The sequence below is a fragment of the Ammodytes marinus genome (genome assembly GCF_949987685.1).
Source record: "Ammodytes marinus genome assembly, chromosome: 18".
NCBI lineage: Eukaryota > Metazoa > Chordata > Actinopteri > Uranoscopiformes > Ammodytidae > Ammodytes > Ammodytes marinus.
Window position 1 is genome coordinate 6,814,190 of NC_137222.1, and position 17,464 is coordinate 6,831,653.

The 17,464-nt window shown below is 39.3% G+C and overlaps 3 protein-coding genes across 4 annotated transcripts; 2 read left to right on the forward strand and 1 right to left on the reverse strand.

The window, feature by feature from the left end:
• Positions 1-445: 445 nt before the first annotated feature.
• kyat1 (kynurenine aminotransferase 1) lies at positions 446-6,096 on the forward strand. Its single transcript, XM_080046201.1, has 13 exons — positions 446-657; positions 734-792; positions 3,147-3,294; positions 3,402-3,551; positions 3,758-3,844; positions 3,949-4,074; positions 4,175-4,295; positions 4,381-4,457; positions 4,541-4,630; positions 5,016-5,202; positions 5,318-5,394; positions 5,571-5,657; positions 5,745-6,096. Exons 1-13 carry the CDS (start codon positions 586-588, stop codon positions 5,802-5,804), a joined length of 1,341 nt encoding a protein of 446 aa, XP_079902327.1. The 5' UTR covers positions 446-585; the 3' UTR covers positions 5,805-6,096.
• A 685-nt stretch (positions 6,097-6,781) lies between these two features.
• On the forward strand, positions 6,782-10,797 carry spout1 (SPOUT domain containing methyltransferase 1). The gene is made up of 12 exons (XM_080046202.1): positions 6,782-6,843; positions 6,926-6,965; positions 7,703-7,819; positions 7,912-8,071; positions 8,171-8,260; positions 8,340-8,389; positions 8,911-9,041; positions 9,338-9,410; positions 9,547-9,645; positions 9,809-9,911; positions 10,183-10,330; positions 10,479-10,797. Exons 1-12 carry the CDS (start codon positions 6,796-6,798, stop codon positions 10,563-10,565), a joined length of 1,146 nt encoding a protein of 381 aa, XP_079902328.1. The 5' UTR covers positions 6,782-6,795; the 3' UTR covers positions 10,566-10,797.
• A 716-nt stretch (positions 10,798-11,513) lies between these two features.
• On the reverse strand, positions 11,514-17,326 carry st6galnac6 (ST6 (alpha-N-acetyl-neuraminyl-2,3-beta-galactosyl-1,3)-N-acetylgalactosaminide alpha-2,6-sialyltransferase 6). Of its 2 annotated transcripts, none has more exons than XM_080046360.1 (6): positions 17,265-17,326; positions 16,723-16,795; positions 14,553-14,747; positions 13,636-14,048; positions 13,437-13,544; positions 11,514-13,304 (listed from the first exon to the last, which is right to left on the reverse strand). In XM_080046360.1, exons 2-6 carry the CDS (start codon positions 16,738-16,740, stop codon positions 13,118-13,120), a joined length of 921 nt encoding a protein of 306 aa, XP_079902486.1. In that variant the 5' UTR covers positions 16,741-16,795; positions 17,265-17,326; the 3' UTR covers positions 11,514-13,117. The 2 variants fall into 2 exon arrangements, with proteins under 2 accessions (XP_079902486.1, XP_079902487.1); XM_080046361.1 differs by having other exon boundaries at positions 17,152-17,320.
• Between the last annotated feature and the right edge of the window lie 138 nt (positions 17,327-17,464).

Here is a 17,464-nt window from a genome sequence, read left to right on the forward strand (position 1 = left end):
ATAATAATTATGTTATTCAGAAAAACAACTTTTTGAGCTAGTAGTCTAGTGCGCACAGCCAGACCAAACTACCCCTGTGTTCCAATCCCCATACTTCCATACTATTTAGTATGCCAGAAAAAGATTTAGGATGTCCCAATACATGCACGTCAATTGTAGTATGCTGAAAATACATAAATGCCTCACTAACTCCAATTGCATCGTCTTTATTCGTGACATTTCTCTATAATGAAAAAAAAAACTTCCTTATCTGATGTTTTTATTCTATCCTGTGTGGCCCTAAAACTCTGCTGAACTTTATATTAGTATAGTGAAGTAAAAAGAAAAAGTATGTGATTAGGAACGCATGGTGCAGCTAGTAGTAGGGCTGGAGTTACATCCTGGTAACCCCACCGCTTCTCGCTCCGCCCAGTCAGGAAGCAAATGAAAACACAAGGAGGTCGAAGGGGAGGTATGGGACACCTGACTTCACCGTTTCACTTATATTTGATTTCAAAGAAATAAACGCGACAGGGTTTGTAGAACGGTACAAACAACATATTATAAAGCCCAGGCGCTCCTTCCCGAAGATATGACCATGCATTAATGGGAATTATCAGGAATCTCGCCAACCATTTGACTGTAATTCGTCAGAGTTTAACAAGAAACCATAATAAGGTGGGTACAGCTGTCACTCAACAGAAGAGACGCTTTTTATATTGGCGTGCCTATCATTTTTATATTTTTATTTCAGATAATCATGTCAAGACAACTTCACGCAAGGAGAACGGAGGGTGTCGATAACAACGTTTGGTAAGTGATTATCTTTACAATACAGCTATCAAATGCTGTATGAATGCAATAAGTCAGAAAACACACTTCCCCAAAGGAATAACCACTTAATCAAGAAGAGCTTTGGTTTTGTAGAGGGACACACGTGCAGTGCTCTTGCTTTTCATACAGGTTTCTTCTTGGATTGGCAAAAGCCAGCCGACGACTCGACGAGTTCTCGGTTTATAACCTTTATATAACCATCTGATTGGTGGAACATGGGGGATGGCACACATCCTGGGACTGAGTACTTTTAAGATAAAATTGTAAATGATCACAGTATCAAATGTAAAGTTCAATGCAGAATCAATGCCACTACAGACTGTGAGAAAAAAACAATATAAAGTGTATATACTGTATATCATATCATTGTATCATGTCGTAGATTTAAATCAGAATCATCAATAATCAAATCTCTCAAATTAAATACCATTGATTTTCCTATGATGCTTTTAATATATGAGCATGATAAAAAAAAATTCTACTGACTGGGGCACAGGGGCCCAAAATATTCAGAATGCCTGCTGTGTGTACAGTGGCTTGAAAAAGTATTCATACCCCTTGAACTTTTCCACATTTTGTCACGTAGCAACCACACACGTACATTTATTTTATTGGGATTTCATGTGATAGAACAACACAAAGTGGTGCATAATTGTGAAGTGGAATGAAAATGAAACATGGTTTTCAATTTTTTTTATAAATAAAAACATTTAAAAGTATTCAGCCCCCCTGAGTCAATACGTTGTAGAACCACCTCTCGCTGCAATATCAGCTCCAAGTCTATTTGGGAATGTCTCTACCAGCTTTGTACATCTACAGACTAACATTGTTGCCCATTCTTCTTTGCAAAATAGCTCGAGCTTCAGATTCAGCATCAGATTGGATAGAAAGTGAACAGCAATTGTCAAGTCTTTCCAGATATTCTCAATTGTATTTAGGTCTGGACTTTGACTGGGCCTTTCCAACACATGTCTATGCTTTGATCTAAATCATTCCATTGTAGATATGGCAGTATGTTTAGGGTAGTTGTCCTGTTGTAAGGTGAACTTTCACCCCAGTCTCAAGTCAGTTGCAGACTCTGACATGTTTTCTGCCCTGTATTTGGCTCCATCCATCTTCCCATCAACTCTAACCAGCTTCCCCTTCCCTGCTGAAAAACAGGACCCCCACAGCGTGATGCTGCCACCACCATGTTTCATGGTGGGGATGGTGTGTATAGGGTGATGTGCAGTGTGAGTTTTCCGCCACACATTGCATTTTGCATTTAGGCCAGAAACTTCAAGTTTGGTCTTATCTGCATATGCTGCTTCCACCGAATGGTTTGTGGCAAGGGTTGGAGGAATGTGCTCAGGTCAGATAAGACCAAAATTGAAGTTTTTGGCAATGCAAAATGCAATGTGTGGTGGAAAACTCACACTGCACATCCCTAAAACACCATCCCTACCGTGAAACATGGTGGTGGCAGCATCATGCGGTGGGGGTCCTGTTCTTCAGCAGGGACAGGGAAGCTGGTCAGAGTTAATGGGACTGGGGTGGAGGTTCACCTTCAATGAGGACAACTACCCTAAACATACAGCCATATCTACAATGGAATGGTTTAGATCAAAGCATAGTCATGTGTTAGAATGGCCCAGTCAAAGTCCAGACCTAAATCCAATTGAGAATATCTGGAAAGACTTGAAAATTGCTGTTCACAGACACTCTACATCCAACCTGACGCTGAATCTAAAGCTCAAGCTATTTTGCAAAGATGAACGGGCAAAAATGTCAGTCTGTAGATGTACAAAGGTGGTAGAGACATACCCAAATAGACTTGGAGCTGTAATTGCAGCGATAGGTGGTTACACAAAGTATTTACTCAGGGGGCTGAATACTTTTCCACGCCACACTTTTCAGGTTTTTATTTATAAAAAAAATTGTAAATCATATTTAATTTTCATTCCACTTCACAATTATGCGCCACTTTGTGTTGGTCTATCACATGAAATCCCAATAAAATAAATGTACGTGTGTGGTTGTGACGTGACAAAATGTGGAAAAGTTCAAGGGGTATGAATACTTTTTCAAGCCACTGTATGAAATGTGCAGATATTGTGGGGAATTAAGGGTGTAGGTTATTTTTACTGGGGCACAGCAGATCAACAGTGGGGCACCTGCCCCATTATCAAAGGTGTCTTAGCAACGCACCTGCTGGGGCCATTGCAGAAATTTGAGCTGGATATCTCAAAACTTAACACAACTATCACAGGACATGATTTTTGGTCATATAACTCTTTTAATTCAAATCATTTGGTGAGAGAACCTGCTGTGTCTTACCTGTGTTACACCAACAGGGTTGAATTCGCACAGCTGGCAGCAGACTACAAAGCAGTGAACCTGGGACAGGGATTCCCTGACTTCTCCCCTCCCAAGTTTGTCCAGGAGGCTTTCGTTAAAGCAGTGAGCGGAGGACCCCTAATGCACCAGTATACCAGAGCTTTTGTAAGTGGGAATAATACACATTTGGGACGAAAGTAAGAAGGATTTCAGTCATTATTATCAGATATTTAAAGATCAAATAGATATTTGAATGTGTTTGTTTCCCTCAGGGTCACCCCCGTCTTGTCAAGAGTCTGGCAAAATTGTTCAGCAGGATTGTGGGACATGAGATTGATCCTATGGAAGACATCCTGGTCACCGTTGGAGCCTATCAGGCGCTCTTCTGTGCCTTTCAGGCTGTGGTTAATGAAGGAGATGAGGTCAGGTCATGTCAAAAACGTGGTTTACTCTAAGATAAAACTTTAAGAAATAACAAAAAAAATGCCGTAAGCCAGATTAGTATTTGTTTAGCTACAGTTCAGTAATGTGTTTTTAAAGTGCTGCATGATGTAGTTTCAGTTACTCAATGTTGATGTTTAAACCTTTTGAAAAGAAAAAAAGGTGCTGACATAAGTTTTTCGTTCAGGTCATAATTGTTGAGCCGTTCTTCGACTGCTACCAGCCAATGGTGAAGATGGTTGGAGGAAAGGCAGTGTATGTACCTCTTAGGCCGGTGAGTGGTTTAGTCAAAATGTTAATCAATTTCATCTATGTCTTTGCCGACATGTACTTGCACTAACATATATACATTTTTTACTTTTTTTTGGTCAATTTAAGAAAGTTGAAGGAAGCGCCGTCCTGTCAAGTGGAGACTGGGGTCTTTGCCCTGAGGAGCTGGCCAGTAAATTCACTCCACGCACAAAAGCCATCGTTATCAACACTCCCAACAACCCTTTAGGCAAGGTAAGACATTAACCAGTTTAGGGCCTCTGTTAAAGCCAGATGGTTGCTTTAAATGTGTTAGTGTAGCAAAACACATGTCACACATCTTTGCCCATCACAGGTTTACAAGACAGAGGAGCTCCAAGTGATCGCTGACCTGTGCATCAAACACAATGCGCTGTGCATCAGTGATGAGGTTTACGAGTGGCTGACTTATGATGGAACTAAGCACGTAAAGATAGGTGAGATATACAGCCAGAGTTTAAGAGAATTCACACTAGAGTATAACATGGTGTTATTATATTCATTATGTTAATGTATGGACAGCCAGCCTTCCTGGGATGTGGGAACGAACCATCACTATTGGCAGTGGTGGAAAGAGCTTCAGTGCTACTGGCTGGAAGGTAATGCAAAGCTCGTCTCAGTATTCAAGTAATTCATTATACTTTATAGACTTTGTTAGGATGACCTGCCTTTTCTTTTTCAGGTTGGCTGGGCCATCAGCGCTGGGAAAATCCTGAAACACATGAAAACCATCCATCAGAACTCTGTGTTCCACTGTGCTACAGCTGCTCAGGTAATGACATAACTCATTGAGCCTGTTAAATACATTTGTATCATACATACGGTTTCATCAGCTTCTCTAAGAATCTTTGTGGTCTGCGTGTTTTACACACGCTACAACATTTCCATTGTTTAATGATGGTGCAGCCAGTGTCACTGAAAAACACTCAAATTCATATTTTCTTATGTTTTTAGGATTATTTTTTGGCATTTTTTTATCTACTTTTTAATCTAAGTGATTTTGATCTGCGAGCATTTGACCAACAACATCTCTGCCATATTGAAATAGTAGAAAATGAAGAGGAGTTTTCAAATAATTTGCTGTGTCAAATCAACTCAATCTTCACTTACACCACTCTGAAAAATGAGCTCTTTTCCTCCACTCCTGCCTTGAACAGGAGGCGGTAGCTCAGGGCTTTGAGAGGGAGTACGAGCTGTTTGGGGCTCCAGAGAGCTACTTCCAGCAGCTGCCTGCCATGCTGCACCACAGGAGGATGAAACTGGCCTCGTGTCTGGAGAGCGTGGGTCTGCAGCCCATCATGCCAGAGGGAGGCTACTTCATGATCGCAGACATCTCCTCTATCAGTGCGTAAAGGACAAACAATAACATTCACAAATATATTTTTTTTTCTTCTGTTTATTATTTGATTAGTGCTGTATTTGTAATGTTTACCTCTGTTTTTTTTTCCTTTTCTGACAGAGGTGGACTTTGGTGATGAGAGCTCCAAGGATGAATCCTATGATTTCAGATTTGTGAAATGGCTAGTCAAAGAGAAGGTAAATATGAAGCATTTAGTTAATACTTTGTTGAATTTAATTCAAGACAAATAATTATTTTCTAAAGCAATTCTTGTTTTTTTCTGTTAGTGTTTTTGTGCAACAATTAATTTTAGTGATAGGATGTTTTTCTTACTTTTTTCTACATGGCCTATGTTTGCTTTTTTTGCCTGCAGGGTTTAGCGACAATCCCTGTCTCTGCGTTCTACAGTCCCGAGCACAGCAAGGAGTTTGACAAATACATCCGATTCTGTTTTGTTAAGGTAAAATTCAACTTATGGTGATGAAGTAAAATGTATTTGATCCAAGCGTTTTGCTGTCTTACTCACTCTCTCACTCTCCTACAACAGGAGGACTCCACCCTGGACGCGGCAGGAGAAATCTTGAAAAAGTGGAGTCAAGGACAATAAAAGCCTGTCCACAATGAGAAGCGTTACCTGTTCACCCAGGTTTCTCCAGACTTCTTAAACTGGCTTGGGTTCCCTCCTCAGCTAAAATGAGCCATATTCAATGTGTACTGTAGGGTGCTTTAAAGCATACAAACAAAACGTCCACTTTGGGTATGTCCTTTGCACTGCAACTGTGAAGAAACTCAAATAAATCGTTTTTGAGTGTTCCTGTGCAATAACTCTAAACAGGCAACTGTGATCAGTATTGTTCAATACTATAACTATTCCTCTAATTCTAAAGGATGTATGTATGTGTCTGTCACAATTCTCTTTTAGAGATATTTGTCTTGAATCAAACTAATAAAGTTTTTGATAAATCCATGTGCTCTCTTTTTCAGTGTTACACAACTCATCTCTACAATTCATGTGAAAAGTATGATACAGGAAGAACACCCATATAAACAGCCGTTTCAAACGTTAAATTTGACATTGGATAAACGATTCCCTAGCAAAGGCGTTTGACTACAGCTATGTTTACTTTGACTGCAAATACTTATATTTAAATTTTTTAATATGCTAGTTTGTGGCCAGCAGTGGCTGAAAGTGAGAAATCAAATTAACTTAGGTTGGTATGTTAAAAGAAAACCTTATACTTCACAATTACAAATAAATATAACAATAGTAAGTAAATACAAATGTATATTTTACTACAGTATTTTCAGAATATTAGCTATAGAGAATATATGAATATTTGTCAAATAATTGCACTTTAGGCAGTCAAGCTTTTTATTTTATAAGATAATTTAAAAAAATAGGCAGAAGTCACACATTCAAACTTTTTCAGTCGAAGCTTGTGATATGTTATCGATTATTAATTTAAATAAAAGCCTTAACTTATATGTAGTCCCAGTTGTATGTTAAGCAGCAATTCAATCAATATCAACAGACTTTTACTTTGAAACATTTAGCAACCCGGAAGTAAATAAACTTCACGTGTTTGGTGGGTGTAAAAATGTCTACCGACGTTGCAGCGAAGAGACCTAAAGTTGTGTCCCCTGAGGTACTATTACGGCAATGTTATTATACAATATACACTTTTCTCTTGTTTATATCATCTGTAATGTGTTTGTTGATGTTTACAGCCTACAGAGAGGGTGGACTGGAAGAAACGGAAATCAGAATGTAAGTAAACAGCTACATGTGGCTAACATCTCTTAGCTCCATGCCGTCAGTTTGGTTTGATACAAATGTTACTGTGTGCTCTTTTTATTCTCTATAACGCCAAGTTAAGTGTCTCAAAATGTATTTCTTCGCGACTGAATGATCGGATATTGTTACTTTTATATACCGACTGATACTATATTATGTCAGGGTTTCGGAGTCTGTGTGTCAGTCACTCGTCGTGAGGATATTTAGGATAATCTCAATTCATTATTTGTTAGCCTTATAATGGAAATGTAGCACATGCAGCACTGTGAAGGTTTTTATTTAAATTACAATTTGGGATAAAATATTGTTTATAAGTTGCATCTGTCTAATAGCATCTGTAACAAAAAAATCTTGTTTAATTTTTACACCTTTTTATCAATTTTTGTGTTTTTCATGGGTCTACGGGATAGCTTTACCTACACAGGACACTCAAATGTATTTTATGGCTGCAACTTATAATAATCCTCATCAACAGTAATCATATATCTGCCATTTAATTTCTTGACTCGTCGAGTAATGGTTTGATATATAAAATGTCAAAGAAAGTTGAAAATTATGCAGCGAATAGCCACAACTTTATAAACACACTTTGGTTAAACTGCTTATTAAGTCAGATGGGCCACAGGCCAAATAGCTTCAGAACCTTCAGGCTAATATATCCCCAGTCCGTCTTCACCTATTTTTTTTCTCACCAATGTATTTGATAACAGTAAAAGATTCTCAGAAGCAAAGGAAAGAGGCCAAACTCATCAAACAGTTGGACAAGCAGAAAAAGCACGAGGCAGAAGAGCAAGCAAAACTACAGCAGCAGACAGAAAACAATAAAGGTAAATTACTTCATTATCATTACATGGTTTGCTGTTATCTCATAATATACCTGTGAATGGAGGGACTTTGATGTGTACATTGTGTCCCTCAGGTCGGGCTTACACAGTGAGCGTTGCCCTGCCAGGGTCGGTCCTGGATAACGCTCAGTCTACTGAACTCCGTACATACCTTGCCGGACAGATCGCACGGGCCTGTGTCGTTTTCTCTGTTGATGAGATAGTTGTGTTTGATGAGTATGGGGAAGATGTCAAGTAAGTTCACTATAAGAGGTGCAATTAATTGGTAAACACTCCCCTAACCACCAGAAAACTAAGAGTACTTTTCTTTTCTTTTTGCCTTTTGTCCCACAGGAGCGTTGAAGGAGAATTTAAAGGCGTTGGGAAGAAAGGACAAGCTTGTATTCAGCTTGCCAGAATCCTGCAGTACCTGGAGTGTCCCCAGTAAGTAGGAATATAAAATCAGATCACCATGATCAGACCATTTCTTCACATTTTAAAAACAGCTTTTCCTCTCCATCAGGTATCTACGCAAGTGGTTTTTCCCCAAGCATCAAGATTTACAGTATGCAGGTAATAGTCTAGATTACCCATTTTCTACATTCATGTATAGCAGGGGCTTTAAAAAAATCAGTTCACATGGAATCTAAAAATATTTGTATCATGACTGTGTGTTCAGATTTTACTAAGTGATGACTCGGAGAAGAATGCATGAGGCAAGCAGCAGCAGCACCTGCTGACTTAAATGGGTCAAACCACAAAAACAACTTCCTGTCTCTCTCAGCCCACCTCCCTCGAAGTCTGCTCACAGTTTGAAAACCTCAGATTTATAAAAACAACATTCACTTTGGAATAAAATCAGATCTATATTTCTTTTTATAAAATAACATAACAACTTAGCCATTGTCACTGCTATAGGAGTTACTTTGCGGGTTTGTATTAGACAACACCAGGAAGTTACTCCCTGGTATCTGAATACCATACATACCATAATAGCTTAGCTACCTAGATAGAGATTACATTGTAGTACCAGGTATAAACATGCCCTTAAATGAAGCAAATAGACACATATTTACAATTTGCTTTTTTTCCAGGTTTGCTCAACCCTTTAGACTCTCCTCATCACATGAGGATAGACGATGAATCAGAATACCGGGAAGGGATCGTCCTGGACCGGCCGACTAAACAAGGAAAAGGCTCTTTAGTCAACTGCGGGATGAGAAAGGTCAGCATGTCTTAATAGAGGACACGAAATTATAAAATGTCAGATTTCTTTTAAATGCCCATTAAAATGTCCCAGAGCTCAAGGTGGTGTCCAAAACCCAAATATTTAATAATAATTTTCTATCATGAAATACAAAAAAAAACACAGAAAATATTCTAAATTAAGAGACTTGAACCAGTTTGTAATTTGTGCTTAAAAAAGAACCCAAAACAATTAATTATTTATGTAAATTGTTGCAGACAAAAAAAAATAGTTTCAGCTCTCATAAACTAAGCTATATCCATGTGTTTCCACAGGACGTACGGATCAATAAACAGCTGCAGGCTGGACTACGAGTCACAGTGCAGCTCAATAAGATACAAAATCAAGGTAATTTTGTCCCATCAGCTTTTATAATGTTTTTTATATATATTTTTTTTTTCTCATAAACGTTTTCATTGCAGATTTTGTGCATCAGTTGATTGTGTGTGTGTGTGTGTTTGTCAATCTATATGTCCGTCATCAGAGAGCAAAGTATATGAAGCTGTGGTGGTGGCTCCTCACGTTCCCAGGTCTGAAGGAGGTCTCTACTGGGGTTACAGTGTCCGCCTGGCGTCTTCCCTCAGTATGTTTACAATTCCTATTATACAAACATATGCTTGAAATTAATTTACAACATTTCTGATGATTAAGAGCTAAATAAACCTTTTCATCTGCACATGTTGTCTTAAAAAAACCCAGTGTGAAGCTCGACCCTGATGTGACTGCTTTATTTTTTGATGATGCAGGTGCAGTTTTCACAGAAAGTCCACATCAAGAAGGATACGACCTGACTATTGGCACATCAGAGAGAGGCAGTAATGTGGACCAGACGAAACTGTCACCATTCAAGTAGGTTCAGAGCCAATCAGGTGGGAGAGGAGGTCTTAGAAGATTTAGTTTTTTCTTTTATATTAGGCCTGCTAGTGGCAGTGTTGGTCTTTAGGTCGGTCATTGGGGCATAATTTTACAACTATTGTATGGATTGGCATTGAATTGTGTACCAGACATCAGCATGTTAGCATTGTCGATGCAGTGTTAACATTTAGATGACGAGCTGTTTATGGTTCATGTATAATCTTGTCTTAATAAATTAAACTTTTTCCACACACTTTTTTATTAGGCATCTTTTGGTAGTTTTCGGAGGTCTTCAGGGATTGGAGGCCAGTGTAGATGCGGACCAAGAACTGGAAGTGAATGACCCCAGTGTTTTGTTTGACCTTTACCTCAACACATGCCCCAGTCAGGGCAGCAGGACCATTCGCACAGAGGTGAGGGGCATATTATACCATGGGCACTGTGTGACTATCTACATTTACACATTCTGTATGAGTAAATGCCTTTTAAATTAGTAAACTGTTTGGATTAAAGTAGCCTTTTATTCTCAAATTGTTCATTTAGTTAATTTCTTCTCAACAGGAGGCCATCTTGGTTTCCATGGCGGCGCTAAGACAGAAGATCACAGCTGCCTTTACAGATGTTTCCAGTGATTTATTAAATAGTTAGTGATGGAGGAAAGTAAACACAGACATGCTGTCAGACATTGTATCAGTTTACCATGAAGATGTTCATTTGTAATGAATAAATACCTTTGAACATACTGTTAGAACATCACATCAGTTTAATTGAGTTCAGTTAGTGCTAGATACGTGTCTGTTTGTGTTAATTATTTTGTTTCTAAATGGCTCAACAAAGTGTATATGTTTAAATACAGATGCTATCCACAGGCTTGAACTGACTTCTGCTGTATTATTTTCAAAGCACCATATTCTTCTTACATGCTATTTCACAGAAAACAAAGGTGTTGAGACCAGCACAACATGAAAACACAAATGGCACTGAGCTTCTGAGTTCCATTTTCATGAATAAAGGTTGCTGAGCGAGTAGGTAAAATCACATGCTTGTGTTAAGAGAAGGATTCCCCTTTACAGCTTTCAGACTGTTGTTGATTAAAATCAATTTCCAATGCATGCTGCATGCATTGCTCTGTGTTATATTAGCATTTCATCCTCCCCTATCCACACAAGGTCAGGCTGAGATTTTATTGTAATGGCAGGTTTAAATGCAGTCTGCAGGATTCTTTAGAGTTATTTGTGGAAGTACTTGATATCCTGTTTCCAGATTATTAGGTACACCTAATGAAAACTAATGCAGTTGGATATGAGTCCACAATAAATCCAGCCGCCTTAAAGTCTAGCATTTTTAGTCGTTTTGTTAAAGTTGTTTTTAGATATTTGTCATTTGAACTTTTTGGCCATTTTGGAGTTTAATTCAAGTGTTTCTAATAATTAGTCCACCCACATTGATAGGAATTGGTTGGACACAGTTTTAGAAACTGTTAGTGTAATATGTGTACAATTCGAGCTTCTGTGTTGAAGATACGGACTGTGTTCTTTATGTTTCCTCTAAAATTTTGCTTCCTATGAAATGCAGTAATGTCACAATTTCAGGAAAGTATCTCAATCCTTCTAGCAGGCAATTTAATCTTTATACTGTAAAAAAAAATACAACAGTCAATGCAGTTCATGTCTTTTCTCCGTATTCATAACTAACAATGCCTTATGATCAATGACAACAAATCGAGCACATAACGCCGCACGGTGATGAAGGGCCTCTCCTGAAGGATGAATATGAAAATTCTAACAAAAGGCAACATAGCTGAAGAAATGGCACTGCTCTCTGCTTCACACTTCCACAATTGAAAGAAACACAATTTCACTTTTTAATTGAATCGTGCAGTCTTAGTGACACACTGATACATAGCACAACCATGATGCATTCTGTGGACTACTTGAACTAAAGCTGCATGCGCTGGAATGCCACTGAGGTAAAAAGGTTTATTTTCACTAGGCGGCAGTTTCATGTCCATAGTGTCATTTTCATGAAAATGTTAAAATCTACATTAATGCAGCAACAATGTTACAATAATATACTTCTGTTGAATTGATGTGAACTTGTTTGAGTTGAACTGATTCAATATGACATGTATGTGTTGCATCATTTCTAAATGTGTCCAATTATTACTAACAAGAATAGTTAATGCAAAAAAGTGAATCAACACCGCTAAAGCTATAGTGCGTAACTTCTGTTGCCTCCATGAGAAATTCGGAAGGAACTACAACAACACTGTCGGTGCATCTACATGACGTTTGGTGGTGGTTTGAATTAAACAGACATTCATTTATATGAAAAAGTTACGCACTATAGCTTTCCCTCAAAGTGAAGGCACCTGTGCTTCATCCACAAATTGATCTCTTACATTGATATCTGTTAATTAGGGCTCAGTTCTGAATACAGATCAAAATGTTTCTATAGTACCAAAATAAAAATCCTTGGTCTAATTGTTAGACTGTTTACCTATTAATCAGATATTTTCTGATTTAAATCGCATTTTATAATAGGAGTTGAATGGATGCTTCTGGTTAAGATATTAAACACCAATGCTTGTCTCTTTTTTGAAGTAAAAAGGATTGTTTATATTATTCAACCTAAAATACTGAAAAACAGATGATTATGGTTTCTGCTCAGGAACTCTTACAATGAAATTTAAAATGGTACAAAGCCACATTGCTGATATATTCTGATATATGTTGAATCTGTTACTGCAATCATACTGTAGAGTACAATCTTTGTATATAATATAGCGTTTTATAGGCCACTTAAGTCATATCCTATGAGAACGGTTGTTGATTTTATCCCACTCACCCCTATGTGGGAAATAGAAGTGCATTTTCAACACATAATAACAAAAGTATTATAAACATGTAAAAATGTATCTTTTAAATTCGCTTTCTTTTCTTTTTCCAAAAAAAGCGTGTCAGGTGGCGATGTGGAATATACAGAGAGTATTTTCAGAAACCTCGCAGAACTGAGATTCTGAATTCTTCTGTTACGGAAAATCTCCCCAAGTATTTTGGTCTATTAATAGTTTTTCCCAAAAAGCATCTTTTTTTCCTCCTCTTGGTCGATTCTCTTGAAAAATAAAAAGCTGTCAGGAATTTACAATAAAATCCAGCCTGACTGAGAGATATCTGTCTAGTTTCCACAAAAAAGTCCATTCACCAGTTGGGATGAGTGAATGTGATGTTGTACTGCTTTGCCCAGCGTGAAAACACTTGTTTCTCTGTTATAAAGCGATGGTGGTTGCCTCTCCGGCCGCTCTCATTCTGTAGGTATGTTAAACATTCATCCGGCCCCCTGGGCTTGTAGTAGTGGTAGGGCATCTTCTTGGAACCAGGTTTTTTTCTAAATAGAAAGTAAAAAGAGTCTTACTGTTATTTTAAATTGTAGTCTATCTGTGATTTAATGTAGAAACTAATTGGTTGATAGTGCATGATTCGATACTTGGGTTAGATTGATTGCTATCATGATACTCACAGACAGTGATTGGGTGGAACCATCCCATATACTTTGATGTTATCACATATCTCAATAGCTATGACCATGGTGAACCAACCTGTGCTCAACCATGAGTGAGATTTTTGTCTAAGAAAAAAAACAAGAGTTTGTGAAAGTGACATTTTGCCAATACACAATACCATGTGATTGACGTTACACTAGCTTCCTAAGTACTCACCTGTCTCGTCCTGTCTCTGTGTGAAACAGATTGTCGAATCTGCGCATCTTGCTGTTCGTGACACTGAAACAAGACAAGTTGCTGTAGGTCTGGCTGACCCTCTGTATCAGCCTGTACAAGGTTCCTTTAGAGTCCTTCCCAAATTTATTCGGGGGTCCCCAGAAGATGAGCACGGGGTTGCTGTCTTTCTGGTGCAGGAACTCGCTGGGCTTCCGGATCACCCTGAACACACTGGAGTGGGCTACCACCCTCAGAGAGGTCTGGTTCCCCACATCTCTCTCGTAACCCAACGTGGGTGCGTCGTTCATGCGAATCACACACTGGCTACTGTCTATCTCTTCTCCGGCTCTGCTGCCCAAGACGTGGCTGGAGCTCGTCACAAGCGCGCAGTTATTACAGCGCAGGGTCATCTCCTGAAAAAGAAAAGACAACATGACATTTTACAAGTGAATGTTTTAAGAAAAAAACATCATTAACAGTGGGGTGGGAAAAAAAATCCACAGTTATGTACTAAGCGGAGCCATGACATTTTGAAAGGACAAAGAGGGTAATACTGACTTTTCCATCAATGGTGCCATTGTAAGGTTAACATTTTTAGTCAACTATTTTCTGCATTACCATGAAATTTGGAATAGACGTAGTTGCACAAAAAGAATTCTGTAAGCCCATGTATAGTAATTGATATGATAAAAACAAGTAGACAATGAGAACGGGCAGAAAGGAAAAAAACAGATCAATCTCAGCCAAAATGAACAGGAAGTTATCTGTCTTAAAATGTCTGTGCATGCAAACCATAGAAAACCATAAAAATCAGCCACAGAATAGAAGTGTCTTACTTGCATTGACAAAGTAGATGTTTACTGAAGTTCGAGTTGTAACATTTGTACAGCTGTGTCTGTGCACAACCTCTTAAGTACCTTGTTCCCATTGAATGGCACATATCCTTCTCTCCCTGCCCACTTCTTCAGGTCCGTGTACATGAGAGCATGATTTGTAGCCACATGGAAGGGAGCGTAGACGTCATCCATGGCATTGTTTGAGCCGTACAGGATAAGGAGTGTCATCAGGATAAAGATGGCTGCCAAGATTACCATCCTGTGGCTCTGTTGTCCCTGCGTTGTAAACAACAGAGAAAATACGGTAACACCTTAAGTGTACTTGAGCACAGATACTCATTACATTACAGATGGAGATATTGTACTTTTTTTTCATTCAACAGTTGTATTTAACAGCTGTTTTTACTGTTTACTTTACAAAATTTAGATTTTTAGAACCTATAAAACGATGCATCGTAAAGAGTATATGAAATTAAAGCGGAAACCCTGAGACAACAATCAACAACAAACTGAAACTGCTTCAGGATGAATTATACTGTAGTTCTATCTTAGCTTAATGCACAAAGTCATATAGATAGATAGATAGATAGATAGTCTTTATTGTCACTGTACAGTCACCCGTACAACGAAATTGGGATTGCCAACTGAAGGTGCATTATTACACACAGAAAAAACAGACAAGCAATTTAAGATAAAAACAGTATAAAAACAACAAGACACATAAATAACACAAGAAACAAGACAAGGACAGGCATGTCATAATAAATAAATCTAAAAGGCAGAAAGCATATTGCACTTGTGTAAGTGAGGTAGCCTATGTGTATGTCTGTTTAATGTGTTTATGTTTTTTGAGTGTTCAGTGTCCTGATTGCCCAAGGGAAGAAGCTGTTTGCCAGTCTGTTGGTTCTGCTCTGCAGGCTCCTGTACCTCCTACCAGAGGGCAGTAGGCTAAGCAGGTGGTGGCTGGGATGGAGGTGGTCACGGATTATTTTCTTTGCTCTCGAGAGGCATCGAGAGCTGGCGATGTCATCTAAGGAGGGCAAAGGAGAGCCAATGGTCTTTTCAGCTGACCTTATCACCCTCTGCAGCCTTTTCCTGTCAGCCACTGTGCAGCCAGCATACCACACAGTGATGGAGAAGGCCAGCACACTTTCGATGGTTGAGCGGTAAAAGGTCACCAGCAGCTTCTCCTCCAGTCTGTTCCTCTTGAGTACCCTCAGAAAGTGGAGTCGTTGTTGGGCCTTCTTCACCACCGCTTTGGTGTTAGCTGACCAGGATGTGTCCTCTGAGATGTGAGTTCCCAGGAACTTAAAGGTGGAAACTCTCTCCACGCAGTCACCGTTTATGTGGAGAGGAGCGGGGTCAGCTCTGTGTCTCCTGAAATCCATTATGACCTCCTTTGTTTTTGTGGTGTTAAGGGACAGGTTGTTTGCAGCACACCACTCCACCAGCCGCTGCACCTCATCCCTGTAGGCCGACTCGTCTCCTCCGGTTATGAGCCCCACCACAGTCGTATCATCCGCAAATTTGACTATTGTGTTGGTGGGGTGGGTGGGAGTACAGTCATGTGTGTAGATGGCATACAGGAGTGGGCTCAGCACACAGCCTTGTGGAGAACCCGTACTGAGCATGAGGGTGGAGGAGCTGTGGGTGCCAATCTTAACAGACTGCGGCTGCAGATATAGGCCTAATGATATTGCCATAACAGAGTTACAGAGGGAGTGGTTTTAATTCTGACACTGCACATTTTAAATCCATGACTAATATTTGTACAGTGAGCAATAGTACTTTTAAATGAGAAAGCTCTCTCTGCCACTTGTAAACAACAATGATATCGACAAGATCTAGTAATTGACATCGGGTGAGAGGTAAGACTTTTTACTTTTTATTTGTGATATATTTGAAATAGTTGTTGCCTTTATTGATATTGTCGCTTATATTCACACTCATTCCTACTTTTTCCTGCAACTGCGGCACAGCACTTTCCCTCTGGATGAATCAAATGATGTCTCATCCTAATGCAGAGTCATTATGTTACTCTTACTGAGTTACAGTGGGAGTGGTTTTACTGATGATACCAGAGGATCATTTTCCTGATACTGATATAGTGGGGCGAATTCCTCCACCGCTTTTAAACAACAAATTGATGTTGATAATACCTCAACGGATTTCATATGCCACTCTTAAAACGAATACAACTAAGGATGATGATGATGAAGTCCTGGTCTGGTTGCCACACCCCGTATCTTACCTTGAGCTCCATCCCCATGCTTTCTGGTCAGGCTGTGTACCAACACACTGACTGTGGCTGTCTGTCATCATACCTGACAGGAAGAGAAGACCAACAAACTGTTAACACTGAAATCCATCTCTCCTGCCTATTGTCATGGCCCGTCTGTCCAGCTCATAATATGATTGTAGCCTATCTGCACGAATTGATCATTTCACATGCCAATAGCACAGCGTCTGAAATATCAGCGTATGAAGTAGGCTATTGACAGTTTATATTATATTTATTTATATAAATAGCGACACGCTAACTGTTGTGTTAGTCTCGCTTGCTATTCCAGCTCATATTTAGGCAACCTAACGCCGAAACAAATGAGGCAATAGATATGTAGATTTTTTGACATAAAAAAGACCACTCTACGCAGCTGTTCACCCTCCATTGTTGACGTACCTTAACTGAGACCGTTATAAAAAACCCATACCGCGCCGACAGGATTAAGGTATAAACCAAACACGACGAGTTGAAGGTGTGTAAATCTACAGCCAGATGTTGCTCCGGTTTACCGTTACATGGCCTTTGCGGTCCTCCTTGGTGTCTCGCTCCCTTCTCTCGCACCCCATCTTCATGCACCAGTCCGTGACGTCATCAGCAGGTCTCTCACTGCAGCACGGAGGAGTTGTGTTGGTGGTTGGTGGGCAGTCCAGACTCGACATCAGAACAAAACAAATGGATTTCCCCATACAGTTGCTCTAGTTTAAATATT

What these genes read in the sequence shown, in the direction of transcription:
- kyat1 (XM_080046201.1), top strand. Translation starts at nt 586, where the DNA reads ATGGGAATTATCAGGAATCTCGCCAACCATTTGACTGTAATTCGTCAG. An exon ending in TAACAAGAAACCATAATAAG is followed by an intron (nt 658 to 733) that starts GTGGGTACAGCT and finishes TTTTTATTTCAG; the next exon opens with ATAATCATGTCAAGACAACT. An exon ending in AACTAAGCACGTAAAGATAG is followed by an intron (nt 4,296 to 4,380) that starts GTGAGATATACA and finishes ATGTATGGACAG; the next exon opens with CCAGCCTTCCTGGGATGTGG.
- spout1 (XM_080046202.1), top strand. Translation starts at nt 6,796, where the DNA reads ATGTCTACCGACGTTGCAGCGAAGAGACCTAAAGTTGTGTCCCCTGAG. An exon ending in GAAGAAACGGAAATCAGAAT is followed by an intron (nt 6,966 to 7,702) that starts GTAAGTAAACAG and finishes ATTTGATAACAG; the next exon opens with TAAAAGATTCTCAGAAGCAA. An exon ending in GCAGGACCATTCGCACAGAG is followed by an intron (nt 10,331 to 10,478) that starts GTGAGGGGCATA and finishes TCTTCTCAACAG; the next exon opens with GAGGCCATCTTGGTTTCCAT.
- st6galnac6 (XM_080046360.1), bottom strand. An exon ending in TGCCATTCAATGGGAACAAG is followed by an intron (nt 14,049 to 14,552) that starts GTACTTAAGAGG and finishes TTTCTTTTTCAG; the next exon opens with GAGATGACCCTGCGCTGTAA. An exon ending in GTTCCACCCAATCACTGTCT is followed by an intron (nt 13,305 to 13,436) that starts GTGAGTATCATG and finishes CTTTCTATTTAG; the next exon opens with AAAAAAACCTGGTTCCAAGA.